The sequence below is a fragment of the Nothobranchius furzeri genome, chromosome 16, assembly GCF_043380555.1.
Source record: "Nothobranchius furzeri strain GRZ-AD chromosome 16, NfurGRZ-RIMD1, whole genome shotgun sequence".
NCBI lineage: Eukaryota > Metazoa > Chordata > Actinopteri > Cyprinodontiformes > Nothobranchiidae > Nothobranchius > Nothobranchius furzeri.
In genome coordinates, this window is record NC_091756.1 from 27,140,861 (window position 1) to 27,159,331 (window position 18,471).

General features: G+C 39.5%; 1 protein-coding gene across 1 annotated transcript in view; it reads right to left on the minus strand.

The window, feature by feature from the left end:
* snx29 (sorting nexin 29) overlaps positions 1-18,471 on the minus strand; it is a 298,365-nt gene that overhangs the window by 67,870 nt on the left and 212,024 nt on the right. The window contains exon 19 of the mRNA XM_015963689.3: positions 713-853. Within this exon, the coding sequence (XP_015819175.1) occupies positions 713-853 (141 nt within the window). The remainder of the gene's footprint in view (positions 1-712; positions 854-18,471) is intronic.

The window sequence follows — 18,471 nt, forward strand, 5'->3', positions numbered from 1 at the left end:
TGAGAAAGACCTACCTCCTCTAGTCGAGCGGGTGAGTAGCTGAGACCGATAGCCAGGAGCACTGCCCTGCAGACACTTAAAAGCAGAAACAAGTATGTTGAACCTGGCCCTGAAAGACACAGGAAACCAGTGCAGATTGGCCAAAATGGGAGTGATGTGTTCCTGCTTTCTGGTGCCGGTCAGGAATCTAGCAGCAGCATTGTCAGCAAGCTGGAGCCGAGCAAGTGCAGCCTTGCTAACTCCAGAGTAAAAGGAGTTGCAATAATCGAGCCCAGAAGTAATAAAAGCATGGACTACAGTCTCTAGGTGGGCTTTCGACACTAGCGGCTTGATCCTGGATAGGCGATGAAGATTGAAAAAGCAAGAGTGTACCACTCCATGTGAGTTTCTATGAAATCCATAAAGCACATAAAGTTGAAACAAAGCCACACATGTGCTTGATGCATCTGCAACAAAAATGATTTTAATTGGTTTTCAGCTGAGAAAAAATACTTTCTATAAATTATTTTTGTGCTTGACATTATTCAGCATTGTGATTTAAAAACTCCCTAATTAGCACTTTGGCTGACAGATGCTCTGGCACAAACAATTACAGCAAACACACCTTTTAGGAAGCTTGCACAAGCTTAAAGCTTTAGCACTGCATTGCCTGAGCTCATGAGTATAAACCAGACACAGAGGGCCAGACGTCTGACAGACAGCATGAACTCACCTTGTTTCCTATTGCTTTCTTGGGAGGAAAGCTGAAGGTGTCCACTTGGGGAAACTGGATTCTCAGGTGGTTGTGAAGCTCCCTGAACTCAGCGTAACGCCTGTACACATTCCACTCGTTATCCAGGATGCGAATATATACCTGAGGAAAGGCAGACACATCAGTGTGAACCTCACCGTACTTACTAGAAAAGCACTGAAGATGTTTCAAAAGGTGCTAACGATGCTACGGACCGAAATTCCAACACAAAGGTACCTTCTTCCATAAAGTCAAGCAGTGATTTAGAAGTTCATACATTGTGATGCATAAACTTTATGAGAAGTGTAAAGAGAACTGATGTATTTTTACATAGCCATGGTAAACACACACCTGTGTTTTTCACTACCAGATAAGACTCTTCTTGAGCTAAGGACACAGATTATCACACAACATGTTTGTAAGACATGTCCCTTCACTTCCAGTTCAGAAGAAAAAGTCTGAACTGGAACTGGGAGAGACTATTGGAGCTGCATAATGAGAGCGATCTACAGGTCACAAACATATAAAACATGAAAACTGCATTACTCGATTTACTAGAATGAGCGTAGCCATGAAGAGTTTCTTTGCAAAAATCTGCATCCATCATCATCATTATCTTCACTTATTAAGCACTATCCAAACTAAACCAAATGTATTTATATGGCACATCTAAAAACAGCATGACAGCTGACCAAAGTGCTTCACAAAGGAGCATGAATGCTCCGTAAATGTATAACAAACAACGATGATTCGCAATGTGAGGATCCTAAGATGAAATACATGTAAAAAGATAAAACTCCTCCTTAACTCCTAACACTTTCAACAATTAACTCGTTCACTGCCTATGCCAACTAAAGTCTTCATTTTAAATTCAACCGCATGTTTTACTGTGTGGGTGTCGGAACGAGCCCCTGTTTGAGAACAAACGTCCCAGCTCTAAAGCGGATCTGAATCTGCGTGCGTCACACGTCACGTGATCAGGAAGCAGAAAATCCATGTGTTAGGAGATCGTTTTGGGCTGCTGCTGTAAAAAAAAGTGAGGCACGAGCCGGTTAAGCTTCTGCCGATCACAATTCAACAACGGATTATGAAAGAACGGATAAAGCTCGAAACGCACTGATTCTTCTTGATGTAAGAGGTGACTCTTCTCTTTGTTTTGGTAGTTTTAGCATTGACATCATCATAGAGTGCAACATTCTGTGACTTAAAAAAAACTGAAAACGCAGGAAAAACGCTGGAGGCGAACGGCTTTTCTGATCAGGAAACGACTGGCAGTGAATGAGTTAAACTCTCATTAAAACACAATGCAAATTATTGTTAAAATTAAATCAAGAGAATACAGCAAACAGGTTAAGAGCAGCGTTTAAGAAAACTTTTGATCCGCACCTGCCAAACTGGCAAATGTTAGGGTCTCACGAAGGACGTTTTTGAACCACGTAGGACAAAGTCTTTGTGGGCTTCAGATTTGTAACTGTTTAACAGTGGGTATTTTAGTGACCTCTGATCTTTACATATTTAATTTTTTTTTATCGTGACAATAATCTGTTCTTGAATAAAGAACCATCAATGTGATTTTCTGAAAAACTCAGAAAATGAGGATTAGATAGTCCTGCTTAGAAATAAACCTACAGAATTTATCAGGAAATTATTAGAGATCATCATACAACTATTAAAAATTTGTATAAAACACCAGAAACAACAGAATACATGTGAAAGTGTTTTAAACATTGTAATAGTGCATTAGGTTTATTGTGAGTGATGTAGCCTAATGTTACTGTTCCTTTAAGATGCTGAAGAGTGAAACTGAAAGTTGGAGATGCTGTTTGTTAAACTAGTCTAATAAACTGCTGTTGAGGACAAAAATGTCATTTTGTCTGACGTTTTAGTTCAGCACAAATATCACAATAATACGAAATGACCTCGCGTTTGTAATACAGCTGTTTAAAGCTTCTGGTGCGCCGAGCACCATGCGCAGATCTATTACAATGATCGGAAGAAACGCTCCTGCAGGCAGCTGCCGCAGAGACAATCATGAATGGATTATTGAAAAAATGTCAGTGTCACGGAATCAGAGCAAATTATCAACAGTCAATTTGTGGTTTTCAGGAGGTTCATTTTATTTTGGCAAGATCTGACAAGAGGCCCGTTGGTCATTTTGTCCGACGATTTTACGTTTTTTGCCGGAAAATATTAAAACACGTCGGTAATGTCCGACGTGTTTTCGCAAACACTGCTTAAGTTAAGAGACATCAAATAATAAAAAGATCTCTAAAAAAGAATGAAATGATAAGAAAATCTCACTATGAGTAAAAATCAAATGAGTAAAAGTGAGTTTTCACATGCTTCCTAAAGAGCTGGAGAGATGTAGCTTGTCTGACAATCAACGAGATAGCATTCCATCGCTTAAGACGCCAGGAACAGGAGGCCCGGTACATTCTGGATACACACCATCTTCTAGGAACAACCAACAAACCTTTGTCCGCTGATCTAAGAGAAAGAGATGGAAATTATGAAAGAACAAATATGAGGGAGTACAGTTATGATATGATCCCTTCTCCTTGTTCCAGTCAATAACCTTGCCACAGAGTTTTGGACCAACAGCAACCATGCATTAGGGGCCTGGCTAAGCCCTGCATAAAGGGAGTTGCAGTAGTCCATCTTACAGATAATAACGGCTTGTATAACCTTCCTCCAAATGCGGTCTTGATTATAACTGCTTAATTTTGCTAATGCTGCAAAGATGGAAGAAACGACTTAACTACATTTTTATGTGGCTATCCAGTTTTAGCACAGCATCCAGTTTAACCCAAGGTCAATCCCATGTGCTGTGCCACACTTGTCACAGGATCCACAAACTAATACTTCAGGATTTTCGTGATTGAGATGCAGAAAATGGCATGCCATCCAGGACTAAGTCAGTTCACCAATGGTTGAATCGAGTCAGATCAGTCAGTGTACCGATGGAACTCAACCTCATACTTCCTAAGAAGAGTTCTGTTTGTACAGCTCAAAAGCTGAGTGTGCGACATCAACACACTTTGTTGAATACCGAAAAATCTCCAAAACAACCATTCAGTCATGCCAAGAACAACTTTCTGTGATATGTTTAAACTTTGAGCAATGTTTCTTTTCTAGGTGAAGAGCTAGCTAGCTAAAAAGAGGGCTGAGTTTTTATCAAAATCCCATTGTTGCCATTGTATTATATTTGCTACACGAGTTTCTGAGACCTCTTCTCATCAACATGATCAAAATTTGCGTTAAAAACCTGTTGTAAATAATCTGATACATGTATTCTGCCCCCTACTGGATTAATATGCCACTACAGTTTAGATCATTCCCAGGAAGTGATCCACTCACCTTTACAGGAAAATCAGAAAAAAATGAACTTTGGGTAAAAATAACAACAAAATTCTACATAATTTTTCTAATAAAAATAAATACATTTGTAATTAAAAATGTAAGAAATGGGGAAGACAAAATTAAAAGGAAAGAGGGAAATCAGTGGATCCCGGAAAAGGCGGATTAGTAGAAAGAGCAGAATAAGGAGCGGGTGGTGATGAAGGTCACACCAAAGCCTGAATAAGTGAGGCATCAGCTGCTTTTTAAAGGAGACCACTGAGTCCACTGATCTCAGGCTCAGGGGGAGAGAGTTCCAGAGTCTGGGAGCCACAGCAGCAGATGATCTGTCACCTTTGGTCTTTAGCCTGGTGCTGCACAACCAGTAGGATTTGGTCACTGGACCTTAGGGACCTGCTGGGGGTGTAGGGACTGAGAAGATCACCAATATATGATGGTGCTTGTCCATGTAAGGCCCTATAGACCAGAACCAGGATATTGAAATGAACCCTGAAGTTGAGTGACAGCCAGTGAAGCAGGAGGAGAAGCGGGGTGATGTGGGTGTGTTTGGTGGACTTGGTCTGAAGCCGAGCACAGGCGTTCTGAACCACCTGTAGACGGTTCAGGGAGGTTCTGCTCAAACACGTGAAAAGCAAATTGTAGTAGTCTAAGCGTGAGGAGATGAAGGTGTGAAGAAAAGTCTCAAGTTCAGAGTGGGACAGAATGGGACTCAGCTTAATAATGCTCCTGAGATGGCAGAAGGAAGAGCGAACAAGAGAACAGACATGAGAATCTCAGTCTTATCTTCATTCAGCTGTAGAAAGCTCCCAGCCATCCAGGTTTTGATAGAGCCTAAGCAGGTGTGTAACAACTGCAGCTTAGACATCTCATGAGGCTTAAAGGAGATGTACAGTTGGATGTCATCTGCATAAAGATGGTAGGAGATTCCTTTAAGAGAGCTAAGGGTGTGCTGAAGAAGAAGCAGATAGAGGAGAAGAGTAGAGGCTCACTTTTCTTGAAAGAAAGGCATGTACTCTGTGAAAATCTGACCAAGCCATGCTGCTAATGGATAGGTAAGTAATTAATTATTTCACCAGGGCTGTTGTGTTTGGTCAGGCATAAAGATGTTATAAAGTCCTGATAAAACTTTATTCAATGCTGAAACGCCACTTGATGCATTTGTTTGGGCACGTGAGTTGGAAAACATCCAATAAACATGCCTCTTATGCACGACAGAAAGGTTTGATTTTACAACAGTGACATCACACAGCAAGCCATGAGAGGGCGACAGAGAGCATATATCTGCAAAGTTCAGGAGTACGTCTTTAAAGGCACATCTGCCCATGGTAGATAAGTTAGCCTTTTTTAAGAGACATATGTCAGCTATAACTGCAATCCTGATCATTCCCATTTTGACAAGCAATCAAAGCAAGAACTTAATATTAAAACTAATAATGAAAATACAAATAAAAAACACCAGCTGATAGGTGCCATTGTTTTGGTTTCACTTTACATATTGGTCATCAGGCGCTTAACATCAACTGATCCTTACAAATGCATATCTTCTATATATTGTAACACACAACAGAAAGTGTGGACAGACAACTGTGCTGCTACCATTTCCATGCACCATTAGCTGCTTTATTCAGAGAATAAAGATGGAGGGATTGGAGAGAGGAGAGTTGAGCCTATTAGGAGAAAAAATAGATGGGGGAAAAAAGGGGAGTTGAGTTTTATGCTCACAGAAATGAAAACAGGCCACACAGCCAGAAAAAGGAGGAAGGAGAACAGCTTCTGAGATTCTGATTTTAGAATCCAAATTCAAAAACTACAGGCTGACACGAAAACAATGGCAAAGAAAAAGAATTGAAACTCAATCAACTGAATGACGGGCTCCTGCTATTTCTAACTGGGCTAAATCAAACAATAATAATAAACATGTCGCACAGCACTCTTGTACACCTACATGAACCTGAACCCTGGATGTGAAACACTGCACTGAACAAAGACAGGGATTCGTTCGGCTGTGTGCTGTTAGCGTACTTTCTGGTTTCAATTCATTGCCTTGGGTCTAGGGTCACATCAACTTGAATGAGCATCAGTGCATTTTCCCCTTCTTTTTCAGACTCGTCGCTTTACACATACTCCTGCTGAGCTGCCCAGCTGAACTGCCGTCTATTGAGCAGCTGGGAACGAAGAACATCACCCAAATACACAAAAACATCCGCCGCTCGAGCAGTCAAGATTCTTCTTCTTCCAAGTCTTCTTCCAGCGCTTTGCAGCAGGGCAAGAGTGTTTGAACCATCGACATGGTTTGAACGTCCCTCCCTATGACACCTTATTATTGTCAAATACCAGGTGACGGCGCTTCCTGTAATTTTCCAAAATTGACAATTTGCCATTCGCACCCGCTTTAAACATTGATAGTCCAAGAGTGTGGGAGTGAAACAGAAAGCAGATACTGAACTTTCCTCTCAGGCTCATTCTTCACACAACTATTTCTGTCACTTTTCATGTGCACAAATGAGTTCAACACTATGGATGCTTCCAGGAAAGACTGTGAAAATGTGCGCTTTCATCCCCTTAATTAAACAATTAGCACATCTCCTCACGCCCACTGGCAGTCTGCGTTTTATAACCAGCATGATCACCAGGAACAGCAATAAATATTTTTGCCTTTCAAAGTAATCAGACGGCACAACGTCTTCTATGTACACCTAGCAGCCATGACCCAAGGGGGAGCCTGACGACCCCAGACCTGAACCAAAACAAAAAAGACAACAATTGCAGTTCCACCCTCATCCACTAGGGTCTGGCACCAGAAGTGAGCAAAACCTCATTGTCTCCCATGTTAAAAATGTTAGTTTCACAGCAGAAATAAACATGTTTACAGCCTGGCTCACAAAACCACTTTAGGTTTAATATATCTAGTTTACATTCATGACACTCTGAGGGGGATGAATATTTTGCAACTTTTCAGTACAGGTGTAATTAAATTAGGTAGGGCTGAACGATTAATTGCATATGCAATTAAATTGCGATGTGACAAAAGGAGATTTTCTAATCACCAAGGCTACGATTTGACTGGCAGCGAGTGGTTAGCACAATGCTAATACACATTGAAAAACCCATAGGACTGCTAATGCTAATATCGCCAATTACATTCTTCCAAATTACGAATTAGGAAGGTGCCAAATTATCACATTTGGAGTCTAATAAAAAGTAAAAACTGCCATTAATCAAAAAAGTACAGACAAATATTTTAGTAAAGCTAGAAAACTGTAAGAGACTTCAACTCCACTGAGTTTTGGCTAGCAGCTACGAATGTAACTGAACTACGGAAGCTCTGCATGGACAAGACGTGAAAAACACAAGACTTCAATAAATGGAACACACTTCTTTCCTGCAAATCAATTTTCACAATTGATGCTAATACCTATGCTCTTTCAAGGGATGTGCTCCTGGCTGCAAAGCATTGCACCTTCAAATACAAAATGTTGTCTTTACCTGTGAGTGTTTATGTATGTGTAGACAAATAAATGTGTTGATATGATATGTAGATACATATGTAGATACATTAACTTGTTTATATTCAGTACAATTTACATAGATTTTTTTTGCTTCCGTTAGTTGAAAAATGAGAAAAGCCCCTTGAGAAAATAATCGTGAATTAAATCGCAATTGCAATATTGAAGAAAATAATTGTAATTAGTTTATTTTCCAAAATCGTTCTGCCCTAAATTAAATGCTTGAAATTAGGAATAATTAGATTTGATTGCCAGATAGCACGAGTATCAGAGCTAGCGTTAGCGGCTAGCTAACTCATGCTCTTGAGTTAGCGGTTGTGGCTAGGTCTGGGAAAGGCCTCAGCCTCGAGTTAACTCATTCAATGCCATTGACGACTAAAGTTGTCATTTTAAATCCAACCGTTCACTGCCATTGACGACTAAAGTCGTCATTTGCATTTTTATTGTGTGGGCGTCGGAACGAGCCCCGCACCATGAGAACAAACATCTCAGCTCTACAGCCGATCTTCATCTGCATACGTCACACGTCACATGATCAGGAAGCAGAAAATCCATGTGTTAGGAGATCATTTTGGGCCGCTGATGTAAAAAAAAATGATGCGCGAACCGGAAAAGCTTCTGCCGATCACAATTCAACAACGGATTATGAAAGAACGGATAAAGCTCGAAACGCGCAGATTCTTCATGATGTAAGAGATGAGTCTCCGCTTTGTTTTGGTAGTTTTGGTGTCGACATCATCCTAGCGCACAACTTTCTGTGACTCTTAAAAAAACAGTAAAAATGGTGAGAAACGTCTGCAGTGAAGGACTTTACCTATCAGGAAATGGCTGGCAGCGAATGAGTTAATAGATGTTCGGCCATTTTGACTCTCTGAGCTTTAGCTGTGTCCTCTGTGTGTTCGTGTGTTAATCATGGCTTGGGTTTTGACTGCACTAAGAGATCATCCAAGAAGTCTCTGCTTCATTTTCGCCACTAAGTAAAATTATATTTCTGTACTTAATTTTGCTGATTGAATAGGGGGAAAATGCTGTGTGTTTAACATAACACTGCTACATAACATGTTGGTGGAGCTGCTGCATCGAAACTGGAGCTGATGGACTAATCTCCCCCAAACACATAAATACAAAAAATATAATATATATATATAGGTTCCTTTGTTTGACCCTACAAGGATCATTGTGCCCTGACTGTCCTCTTAGACTACTAGTATTAGGGAGTTCACAGCCTTAAAAATATATTCACTTAGCATTTTTACGTCATGTAGGCTCCTTTCAGAGATACAAACAGCAGAAGCACAAGAACTCTGAGCTCAACTCAGAGTAACAAGAACTCCGTCTACATTTTGCTTATGCAGACAGAAAAATGTAGAAAATGTTCTTTACAGTTTTGAAAAGGATTTTTTTATTGTTATTATTTTGTGTTTTTCTGTCAGTACAGATGCTACTGAGCTGCATAGGGAAAAATAACATGCACAAAAATTTTGCATTAAAAGCCACTATAGAAATTCAGCATCAGAGGATTTCACATCTTTCAAAAATGTGACTGTGCTGCAATTTTAGGAGTAATGTGGCATGTGAAGTGGGTGATAAAGTTACCAAAATCTGTGAGAAAATATGTGACAAATAAAAGGACATAGCTTTGTTTTAGCAATTAAAATATGGAAGAAAAATATCAAGATTGTTTTATCTTTATTTTGTTTTTCAGTAAAAATAAGACAACATATGACAGACCAGAAACAAGAGCCTTACAGTGTTGTAAATAAAAGAGCTATCATGTTGAGAGATGAATTAAAGAGCAACGAAACAAAATCAACATGAAACTGTTGTGCACTAAAAACACCTCCTCCAATCTGATACCAGCTAATGGACTAATGGACTGTGCTCATATTGGCACAAACACACAAAAGTGTCTGGGTCTTTTTTTACTTTCAATGCCTGATACAAATGAACACAGTCACTTGTTGCACACAAAAATGAAAGACCAGATTCTGATAAATGACAGTCGTGGCTGACGAGACCAGGCAAGGCCACTAATGGACCGGAGATTTGCTGTTTCAGCATATCACGCTCAGCTGCAGAAGAGCATCTAAGTTTTTACCAGCTGTTTTTTCCTTCTTTTCACACAAATCCCAGGCAGACTTACATGCTATGTTTCAACACAAATGAATTAAGACACATCATTGTGTAATATAGTAATTACATTGTGCTCGCCTGAGAGCATTTTATACAATAACAACACCTTAAAAGGTTCAGTTATTAAGCAGGAAAGACCCTCAGCCTGCTCAGTGTCAGAGTGGAGGGGAGGAAACTGGATTGAGTCACAACCTACTAAATGCATCATTTTATAAATTATGAATGACCTAGAATGCTGATTTCTCACTTCTTGCCTGAGCCACCCAATTCTGCAACATTTTCCATCTAATTTAACCTGAACATTGATTATAGGTTGACTGACACACCATTACCGCATAGATCAGGGCAACTTTCACAGAAAACGTAGTGACTGCTAACAGACGTTGGAACGAAAGCATCAGCAGACTTTTTAAAATGGTGCTGCTTCCTATAAATCTGTTTAACTTATAGCAAAACAGCAAAAATCTTAAGTCATCTGAAAAATTACTTCAGAATTTGTTTCTAGGAATTAAATACACTGTCCACTGAGCAGAAGAGAAGCACAGTTTGTTCTCTCTGCAGAGGACAGGACTTTAGACAGTATGAAGGTGAAACATAGCAGGAATAACTTTTGCCTCCCTGAAAGACTCAAAACCAACTGAATATAAACACAAATTTTGGACCTGCAACAGTTCTTACTCCCTATATTTTATTGATTTCCACAATTTTTAGCTTTTACATGTGCTGGTTATAAAATTAGAATATCAAGACAAAGTTGATTTATTTTAGTAATACCGTAAACTGGCAGCAAGATCTCTATGTGTGGCCCCGCCCTGTGTCGAGTCTATAAATTTCTCCTGAGTTTGGAAAACTCCAAATCTCGCGAAAATTCATCCTTAAACGCGAGGTTAGTAATTCCGTTCAAAAAGTGAAACTTGTATATTAGTTTCATTCATTGCACACAGACTGATTTAATATTTTTTGCTTTAATTTTGACGATTAAAATTAAAATTATTACTTAAATTATTATCGTGAACTTGAAGTGTCCTTCTTCTGGGACGGAACAGCAGCAGATAAAGGATGATATTCTTTAGACATCAGGGCTCCTCTTTAATCTGTGGAACTAAAAATTACAGTCTGACCCAGCTTGACCCAGCTGGGAAAATCTGACCTTTGTCACAAATTAGAGGCCCTTCATGATGCTACATAAGCTTCATTATAAATCTTGCATTGAATTCAAGCTAGTTTACAAATCAATCTTTCAACTCTCCCTCATGGGGATCATTAGGGACTTTGATGTTCTGGTCATACGATAATGATTTTTCAGTGTTTGAAATGAGAGAGCTCCTCTGAGAATCTTTACTAGCATAAGAGTCATTGAATTACTCCACTTGAGGCAAAATAAAACACCCTAAAATTCAAACCTGATGGAGAATCCCACCTTGTACACATGGTCTCGGACTTGGAGAAACTGATATGAAACCCTGAGGTTCCACCACCGGCACCATCCTCCTCGTTACTATGTCTTTATGTCATGGTCTGCATTCTGCGTCTCCCTCATGTGTCTCCTTGTGTTCTCCATCCCTCTCTAGGTTCCCCTTATGTGTCTCCTTGTGTTCCTCATGTGCCTCCTTGTCTGCATCTTCCCTCAGGTGCCTCCCTGTGGTCCCCAGCCCCCTCCAGGTTCTCTCCAGGTTTCCCTCATGTTTCCCTTAGTCACTTTTCTTATCATTAGTTTCCTGTTATTGTAGATTGTTTAGTTCGTTTCTCCCTTTAGGTATCATCCTCCCCTGTCTTCCAGTGTTTTTGGTTCTCTTACTCCTAGATCATTAGTTTTATTATCTTTAGTTCTCCAGTGTCTTATTTCTACAAGTGTTTTAAGTTATTCAGTTCAGTAGCTTTGTTAAACAGGTTTTAGTTGGGGCTTTCCTCACATGCCCTGTCCTGCTCCTCTTGGTTATTGGTATCACCTGTGCCCAATCCTCCTAATCACCCAGCCCCTGAGTATAAAATCCTATCCTGTCTTTCTGTGTTTGTTGGTCCATTGTCCTTGTCAGTGTTGCTTGTCCCCCACCCCCTCCTCAGGTCTCTAGGTTTCTAGCTTCTTCATTCTTAATAAAGAATGTTTTCGTCTACATCCTCTCCTGCCTCGTGTCGTTCTGGATATCTGCGCATTGGGTCCTACTCCTCCAACCCACAACGTGACACTTTAGATTCCACCCATGAACATCACAAAAAGAATCAAAGACTATGGGCACACTGATGGTCTAAAGATGTGGACATCGAAGTAACAAGTTTGTGCACCACATACCCTTCTGGAAACGTGCTATATTCCCATCTACAGTGTGCCAAATGTGTACTAGCTGTATCCTTTACATGTACCTACATATATACTTTGACTTGTGTTTTTATTTCACATTTTTGACCAACACTTTAATATAGCATCATTTTTTTTCAGGTTTTGTATCTTTGTTTTATTTTTTTCAACCATTAACTGTTGACTATGGGAACATTGCACAATAATGTCAATGTGCCAATGGGAAGTAGAGAACCTTGATGCCACTGTCCCAGCTCTTGTTGTATGCAGGGCCAGAATACATGAGCTTTATTAGCAAAGATCAGAAGATAAAATCAGAGCGATTGTGCCTGAGCTTTCTGGGACATCAACTGTCTCCACATATGTCATTGTCAGCATAACATGCTTTTAATCTGTCTAATTAGCATACTTGTTTAGGGCAAGGCATTACCCACATCAGCCACCAGCTCCCTCCCTCTTCCAAATCACAAGTACTCTATCATTATCGCTGTCAAAAATTTCCCAAACTGCATTCCTAATATTTGAGCAGTGCCGCTTTGATAACTCCAACAAAACCCATTCTCCAACAGTGACAGGGCCTTTAATGATGGTTCAGAGAGATCTTCTGGAAGCGAGTTGATGGTTTTTGTCTGCTGTTGAAAGCTCAACACAGTCCCATTGTCTCAGTTAAAAAGGGTTGTGAGTATCTGAAAAAGCCTATTAATACATTTGATTAAAATATGACCTCAGTAAGCAGACCGAGATACGACAACACAACTAGGATTGATGAAGTATAATCACAGGCGTTTATCTAAAGTGCAAGTGTGTTATAATTTATTTTCACATACCAACTGTTCTTCCAAAATAGACTCGCTCAGGTGCCAGCTCACTTTTTTATCCTCCAGCTACATTCTAGCAAAGCAAAATGTCAAGGAAATATAAATATAATCCCTTAATCACAACAGCACATGTATAAAGACTGCTTCACCTTTGTCCACTGAGACTGTTCCATAGAGTTGCTTGTTTCTGCATAACTGATATCCACCCAACGCGTAACACTCTTGTTCTAACGGTTCATTTCTATGTTGACGAAGATCACCATTAATGACAAATTAACTATCATGAATATTTCATACCATTGTTCTGTCATATAAGTTTTCCTCGGATTGACATTCATCAAAGAGTATCAGGTGGAAAAAAACAGGAGAATCAAACAGTAGGGAATGAACAAGCGAATTAGAGATGACAGAAACATCTCATGAAGATGAAAAGCCACAAGTTTCCCCCGAGTGAGAGAGCTCTAACTTATGACAAAATGAGCATTTTTAAATGCAGTTAGTGCTATATTTATTAATCCTCCCACTGTCTTTATGCACCCATAAAGACAGGGGCAGGGGTGAGGTGTTGCTCACTCCTCACCCCTGCCACATGGACCCAAGGGATAAACCTTCAACACTGCTCAATGATCAACTTTCCTTGCGGGGTCACACCCATTAGCACAGTGGGAGGGTTAAAAAGGTCCTTCAGTGAGAAACCATCTTTGATAATAAGTCACTGTAACATGCAGGCTGAACTTTAAAATAGTCTCCAACACCTATCTCCTGCATTAGCTTCTGATAGAAATAGTTGAAACTCTATTAATTGAAAAGCCTGACAGAGCTACGTCCCACTGTCACATAAAATTCATGGGCTCACCAACTTTACTCACGACAGAGAGGGCTGCTGTTCATTTAGCACCCAGAAAACAGCAGAGAACATCTCTGCTAGTAGAAGCTAACATTAGCATTAGAAAATCCACCACATGGCAAAACTCCTCCAGGCTTGTGGTTTTTGTGGAGATAAAACCATGGGTGTTGCAGAGCAAAGTCAGCGGCAGAGTAACATTGCTGTTAGCTAATCAGAGGAAATATGTCCAAACATCAGGAAATAAGACTCCAAATCCTGCCGTCTGAAGCTACTTTCTGCTCCAGCTGAATGCTCTGTGCTGAAACAGGTGCATCTGAGATCTCTGAAAGGGATGGTAATGTTACGAAAAATTAATAGCTCACTGACAATTTCCCATTGTGTAGTGACGTATCCCAGGAGGCACCTAAAGTGCTAAAGCTAGCTTCTGTTGCTATGTCTGCTACAGATATCCATAGATTTTATGTAAATACAGTTTAATCCAAAAACCACAAAAAGGTGTTCACATGAACTGCTATATAAATGTTTACATTAAATATATTTTAAAATGTCAGTAATCCTCTTTTGTTTTCAAACTAACCTTTAGGGATGGGTACAGAATTCTGTAGTTTTTAAGGCACCGACCGAATTCCATAGTACTGACTGAGTTCTGATTCATGCCATATGAAACGGTGCCTTGTTTCGGGACCTGTGACGCACACCGGCGTCACTGTGGGCGAGCTGTAAACAAAGCAGCATGGCAGAGAGGAAGTGTTCTGAAGTTTGGGTTCACTTCACTAAATGGGATGGATAACTGGGTGATGATGAAAACAGCAACAACGATCTAAGTGAGGCATCATCATCTTAATTTGCTCCGGTAGGTAAATTAAATGATTACATTAGCTTGATATGTTAGCTTCAGTTCAGCTAATGGTGCGTTCGCTTTCTCTTCGGAACACTGAAATTCCGATTGGAAGAAAGTGAACGCGCTCTAAAGTTTGGCTTCACTTCACTAAATGCGATGGGTGATGATGAAACCAGCGACAATGATCTGAGTATGAGGCATCTTAATCTGCTCCAGCAGCAAAATAAACTGTTTAAGATCACGTTAGCTTGATAGTTTTGTTTTTGTTTACATAGCTTATGGTGTGTTCACTTTCTCCTTGGAAATTCCAACTTCCATGTAGAAAAAATAAACAGCTTGAAAATGAACGGCAAAAGGAATGAAGATACACAGTAAATTTAGTTCACAGCCAAGATGTTTGCTTCAGTGGAATTATCATTTTATAAAAACTACAAGGACCCACCATCACACAGTTTGTCCAGAGGGAAAAGGAGAGGAAAATGAGTACATGGAGCTGGGTTTGGTTTGTGAAACCACAATATTAAAATACAAACTGTTGTATTGTATCAAAGTTTGCTTTTGTTTCATTTGTAGTTTATAATACATGGTCTCCTCATCATAGTTATTCCAGAGGGCTTAGAAGAGGATTAGGAGTAGATGGAGCTGGGTTTGTTTTTGTGTCATTTAGAAACACTTGTTAAAGGTTTTCACATTGAAGAATGTAGTGCAACACTACAGTGATAAAACACAAACCGTTGTATGTTATTTATCATGATATTTATCAAATATTATTATATATTGGGAAAACAATATAAATTTAATTAAAAAACGATTTAAATAATAATTTCAATAATCAATGTATCAAAAATTGGTACTGTTAATTACTGGCATTGATTTGTAGGTACCAGGATTTGGTACCGTATAGATTCAAATGTCAAAGGTACCCATCCTTAGTCTAATGAGTCTAATGAGCTATAAGATGTTGTTTTAAACCACAATACTTCCCATTAAACATCTGTATGGACTACAGCAGTGATTTTTAAAATAAAAGAATTCCTATAAAAACCCATTAAATTTAATTTTGTCTACAGGGTTTTCCGGAAGGTCTGATTTTATTAGATTTGACTTAAACACTTCATATCAGTGTGTTACTATGACACTTTCTTTCTTTTTCCAGGACCTCTGTCTGATTTTGGGTATAAAGAATAAAATAGATTGGAAGATGGTCATTCACAGCTAAAGTTAGTCAGATATAAAAGAGAATCTGATGTAAGATCAGGAATTTTAACAAGGCTAGGTTTTGATTGTGAACCCTTGTTGTTGCTTCTATCTACAGAATCATCATTTCAATCAGTGATTGCATTTTACACAGAACAGCCCTGAGTTGGAACATAACACACACAGTCAAAACAGGAGTTTTTTTTCCCAAATTAAGAAAAGGGAACTAAAAAGTACTACAGAATCATACATCGAGAGTTTCTTCATCACCAAAAGAGATTTTAATTGCTAAAGGACTTGAAGCCAGGCAACTGAAGAACTGTTATTTTAATAGAATATGGGGAATCTGCAGCTCTAAGGTTAACAGACACAATCAGACAGCTTCATCACAGAACAGGGGGTCTCATTTATCAAACATTGCGTAGAATCCTTACTCTTCCGTCGGCATTCTAGGAATCGAAACTGGTGAATGATTTCGGGAATTACTTGTGGATCTCATGCATATACATAAGCCGGCTCATTGCAGTGCTCCACAATTAACAATCGCGACCGCAGATCAAGGAAGCGCTATTTCACTGAAGCAGAAATTGAGGTAATTTTGGGTGAGGTGGAAAAATGAAGGGAAGTGCTTTTGCAAAACAAGAGAGTGGCAAAGCGTTGCTGAAGCCGTCAGTGCTTGGATTTCTTCAGAGATCTTTGGTGGATATAAAAAAAAAATGGTCCGATCAGGATTCAATCCCCAGGTGTGTGTGTGTGTGTGTGTGTGTGTGTGTGTGTGGGGGGGGGGGGGGGGGGGGGGGGGCTTTTTCTGTGTGAAAATGAAGCAGTACAAGTGACGCTGTTGGATTTCATAATTGTATCCTTCTCTGCAGCAGCACTGCAGGTGCTCTCCATGTCCAAAATGTGCGTAAGCCAGATCCTTAGTCAGCTTAAAGTTGTGCACATTTTTCCGCTAAGTTTTCTTTCATAAATCCCAAAGTTTGCATGGAAAGTTGCTTACTCAGTTTTCCGACCCCGTTTAGTACGTAAGCAAGCTTTATAATGAGGCCACAGGCACTTAACTTATAGCCATAAGAAATATTTTTTAAAGACATGAGGAGCACGTCAGTGGACAGATGTCTGTAGCTTTGTCTTTGTTTGCCATTTATCCAGCTCTTTAGATGGAAGGTTTTTCCAGGTAGGTTTGGAAGTAAATGTGCCCCGCCTTAAAGACAGTCTCTCATTTCAAGTTTAATGTTTTATAAATTGCGGATAAAGCAGGAAGTGGGACTTAAACCACCAGGTACCGGAACAGTTTCTTCCCAACAGCTGTCAGACTCCTGAACTCTGCCTCCTGACATATGACCCACGTTAAACTCATGGACTGCTTGTATTAATTACAGCCTCTACATACTTATAGTCATAGAATATTCATAACATACTTCATACCGTGTACATTATAACATGCGTAATGGATCAATTTCTGTAATATACTTACACATCTATATTATTGCTAATATACATTGTAATACATCTATATCATGGCTAAAGCACTTCTGGATGGATGCAAACTGCATTTCGTTGCCCTGTACCTGTACATGTGCAATGACAATAAAGTTGAATTCTATTCTATTCTAAATGCAGGTTTGGAGAGCATGTAGCATGCTCACATGGAACCAGCTATTTTGAAATATCGGAGATGAAGCAACAGCTCAGGAGTGAATAAGATGAAAGAGGCATTCCTGTTTTTGATGGGGGTGTTCTCATATACAAACCAAAATGCCACTTTTGCTGGCCGGATGATATTGGATTATTCTAGTTCCCTTCAAAGATGGCACAGCATACAACCTTCAGGGACAGGTTAAAGATGGCTGACTTCTGCAATGACCAATGTCAGAAATCATCAAAAGGTACAGGAGGCAGCTCAAGTTTCCTTGATTAGATTTTGCCAAAGAAAAATGTCTAAATTTTTGCTGGTTTACAACGGAATTTATATTTTGAACATGTCGTCCATTTTTCTGAGATTTGACTACGTAAAACAAGAAAGACAAAAGAAAATATATTGTTGCTCTAGGAAAAAACCTAATAGTTCCAAGATTACGTGGAAAGCCAATAAAAATAAATTATGATTAATAAATGACTCAAAAAGACATCAGACCTGCCATATAGTTGGCATCAGTGGGTTTATGACCATGTTGAACCAAAACAAACACAAAACCGCGTGATGTCATAGCCCTTCCTCTTCACAGACCATTGTGGGCCAAACCATTTACCTAATTAGGCAGAAAATACAACTCATTTAGAGGGTTTACAAATGGGGACAGCAGAAAGAACAAAGGGCAGGAGATGAAAGACATCAACTGTGTCCTTTTCCCATTCAAGAAGGAAATATAGAGTATTTGTTTAACATGTTATCAAGGTGCTTAGATAAATCATTACCCCTCACTGTTCTGTTTGTTATGGAGACACAATAGATGTTGCTGCAAATACAACTAATACCCTCATATCCTACAAGTCACACGTGCTGATGAAAAACACAAATACCCTCATATCCTACAAGTCACACGTGCTGATGAAAAACACAAAGACCCTCATATCCTACAAGTCACACGTGCTGATGAAAAACACAAAGACCCTCATATCCTACAAGTCACACGTGCTGATGAAAAACACAAATACCCTCATATCCTACAAGTCACACGTGCTGATGAAAAACACAAAGACCCTCATATCCTACAAGTCACACGTGCTGATGAAAAACACAAAG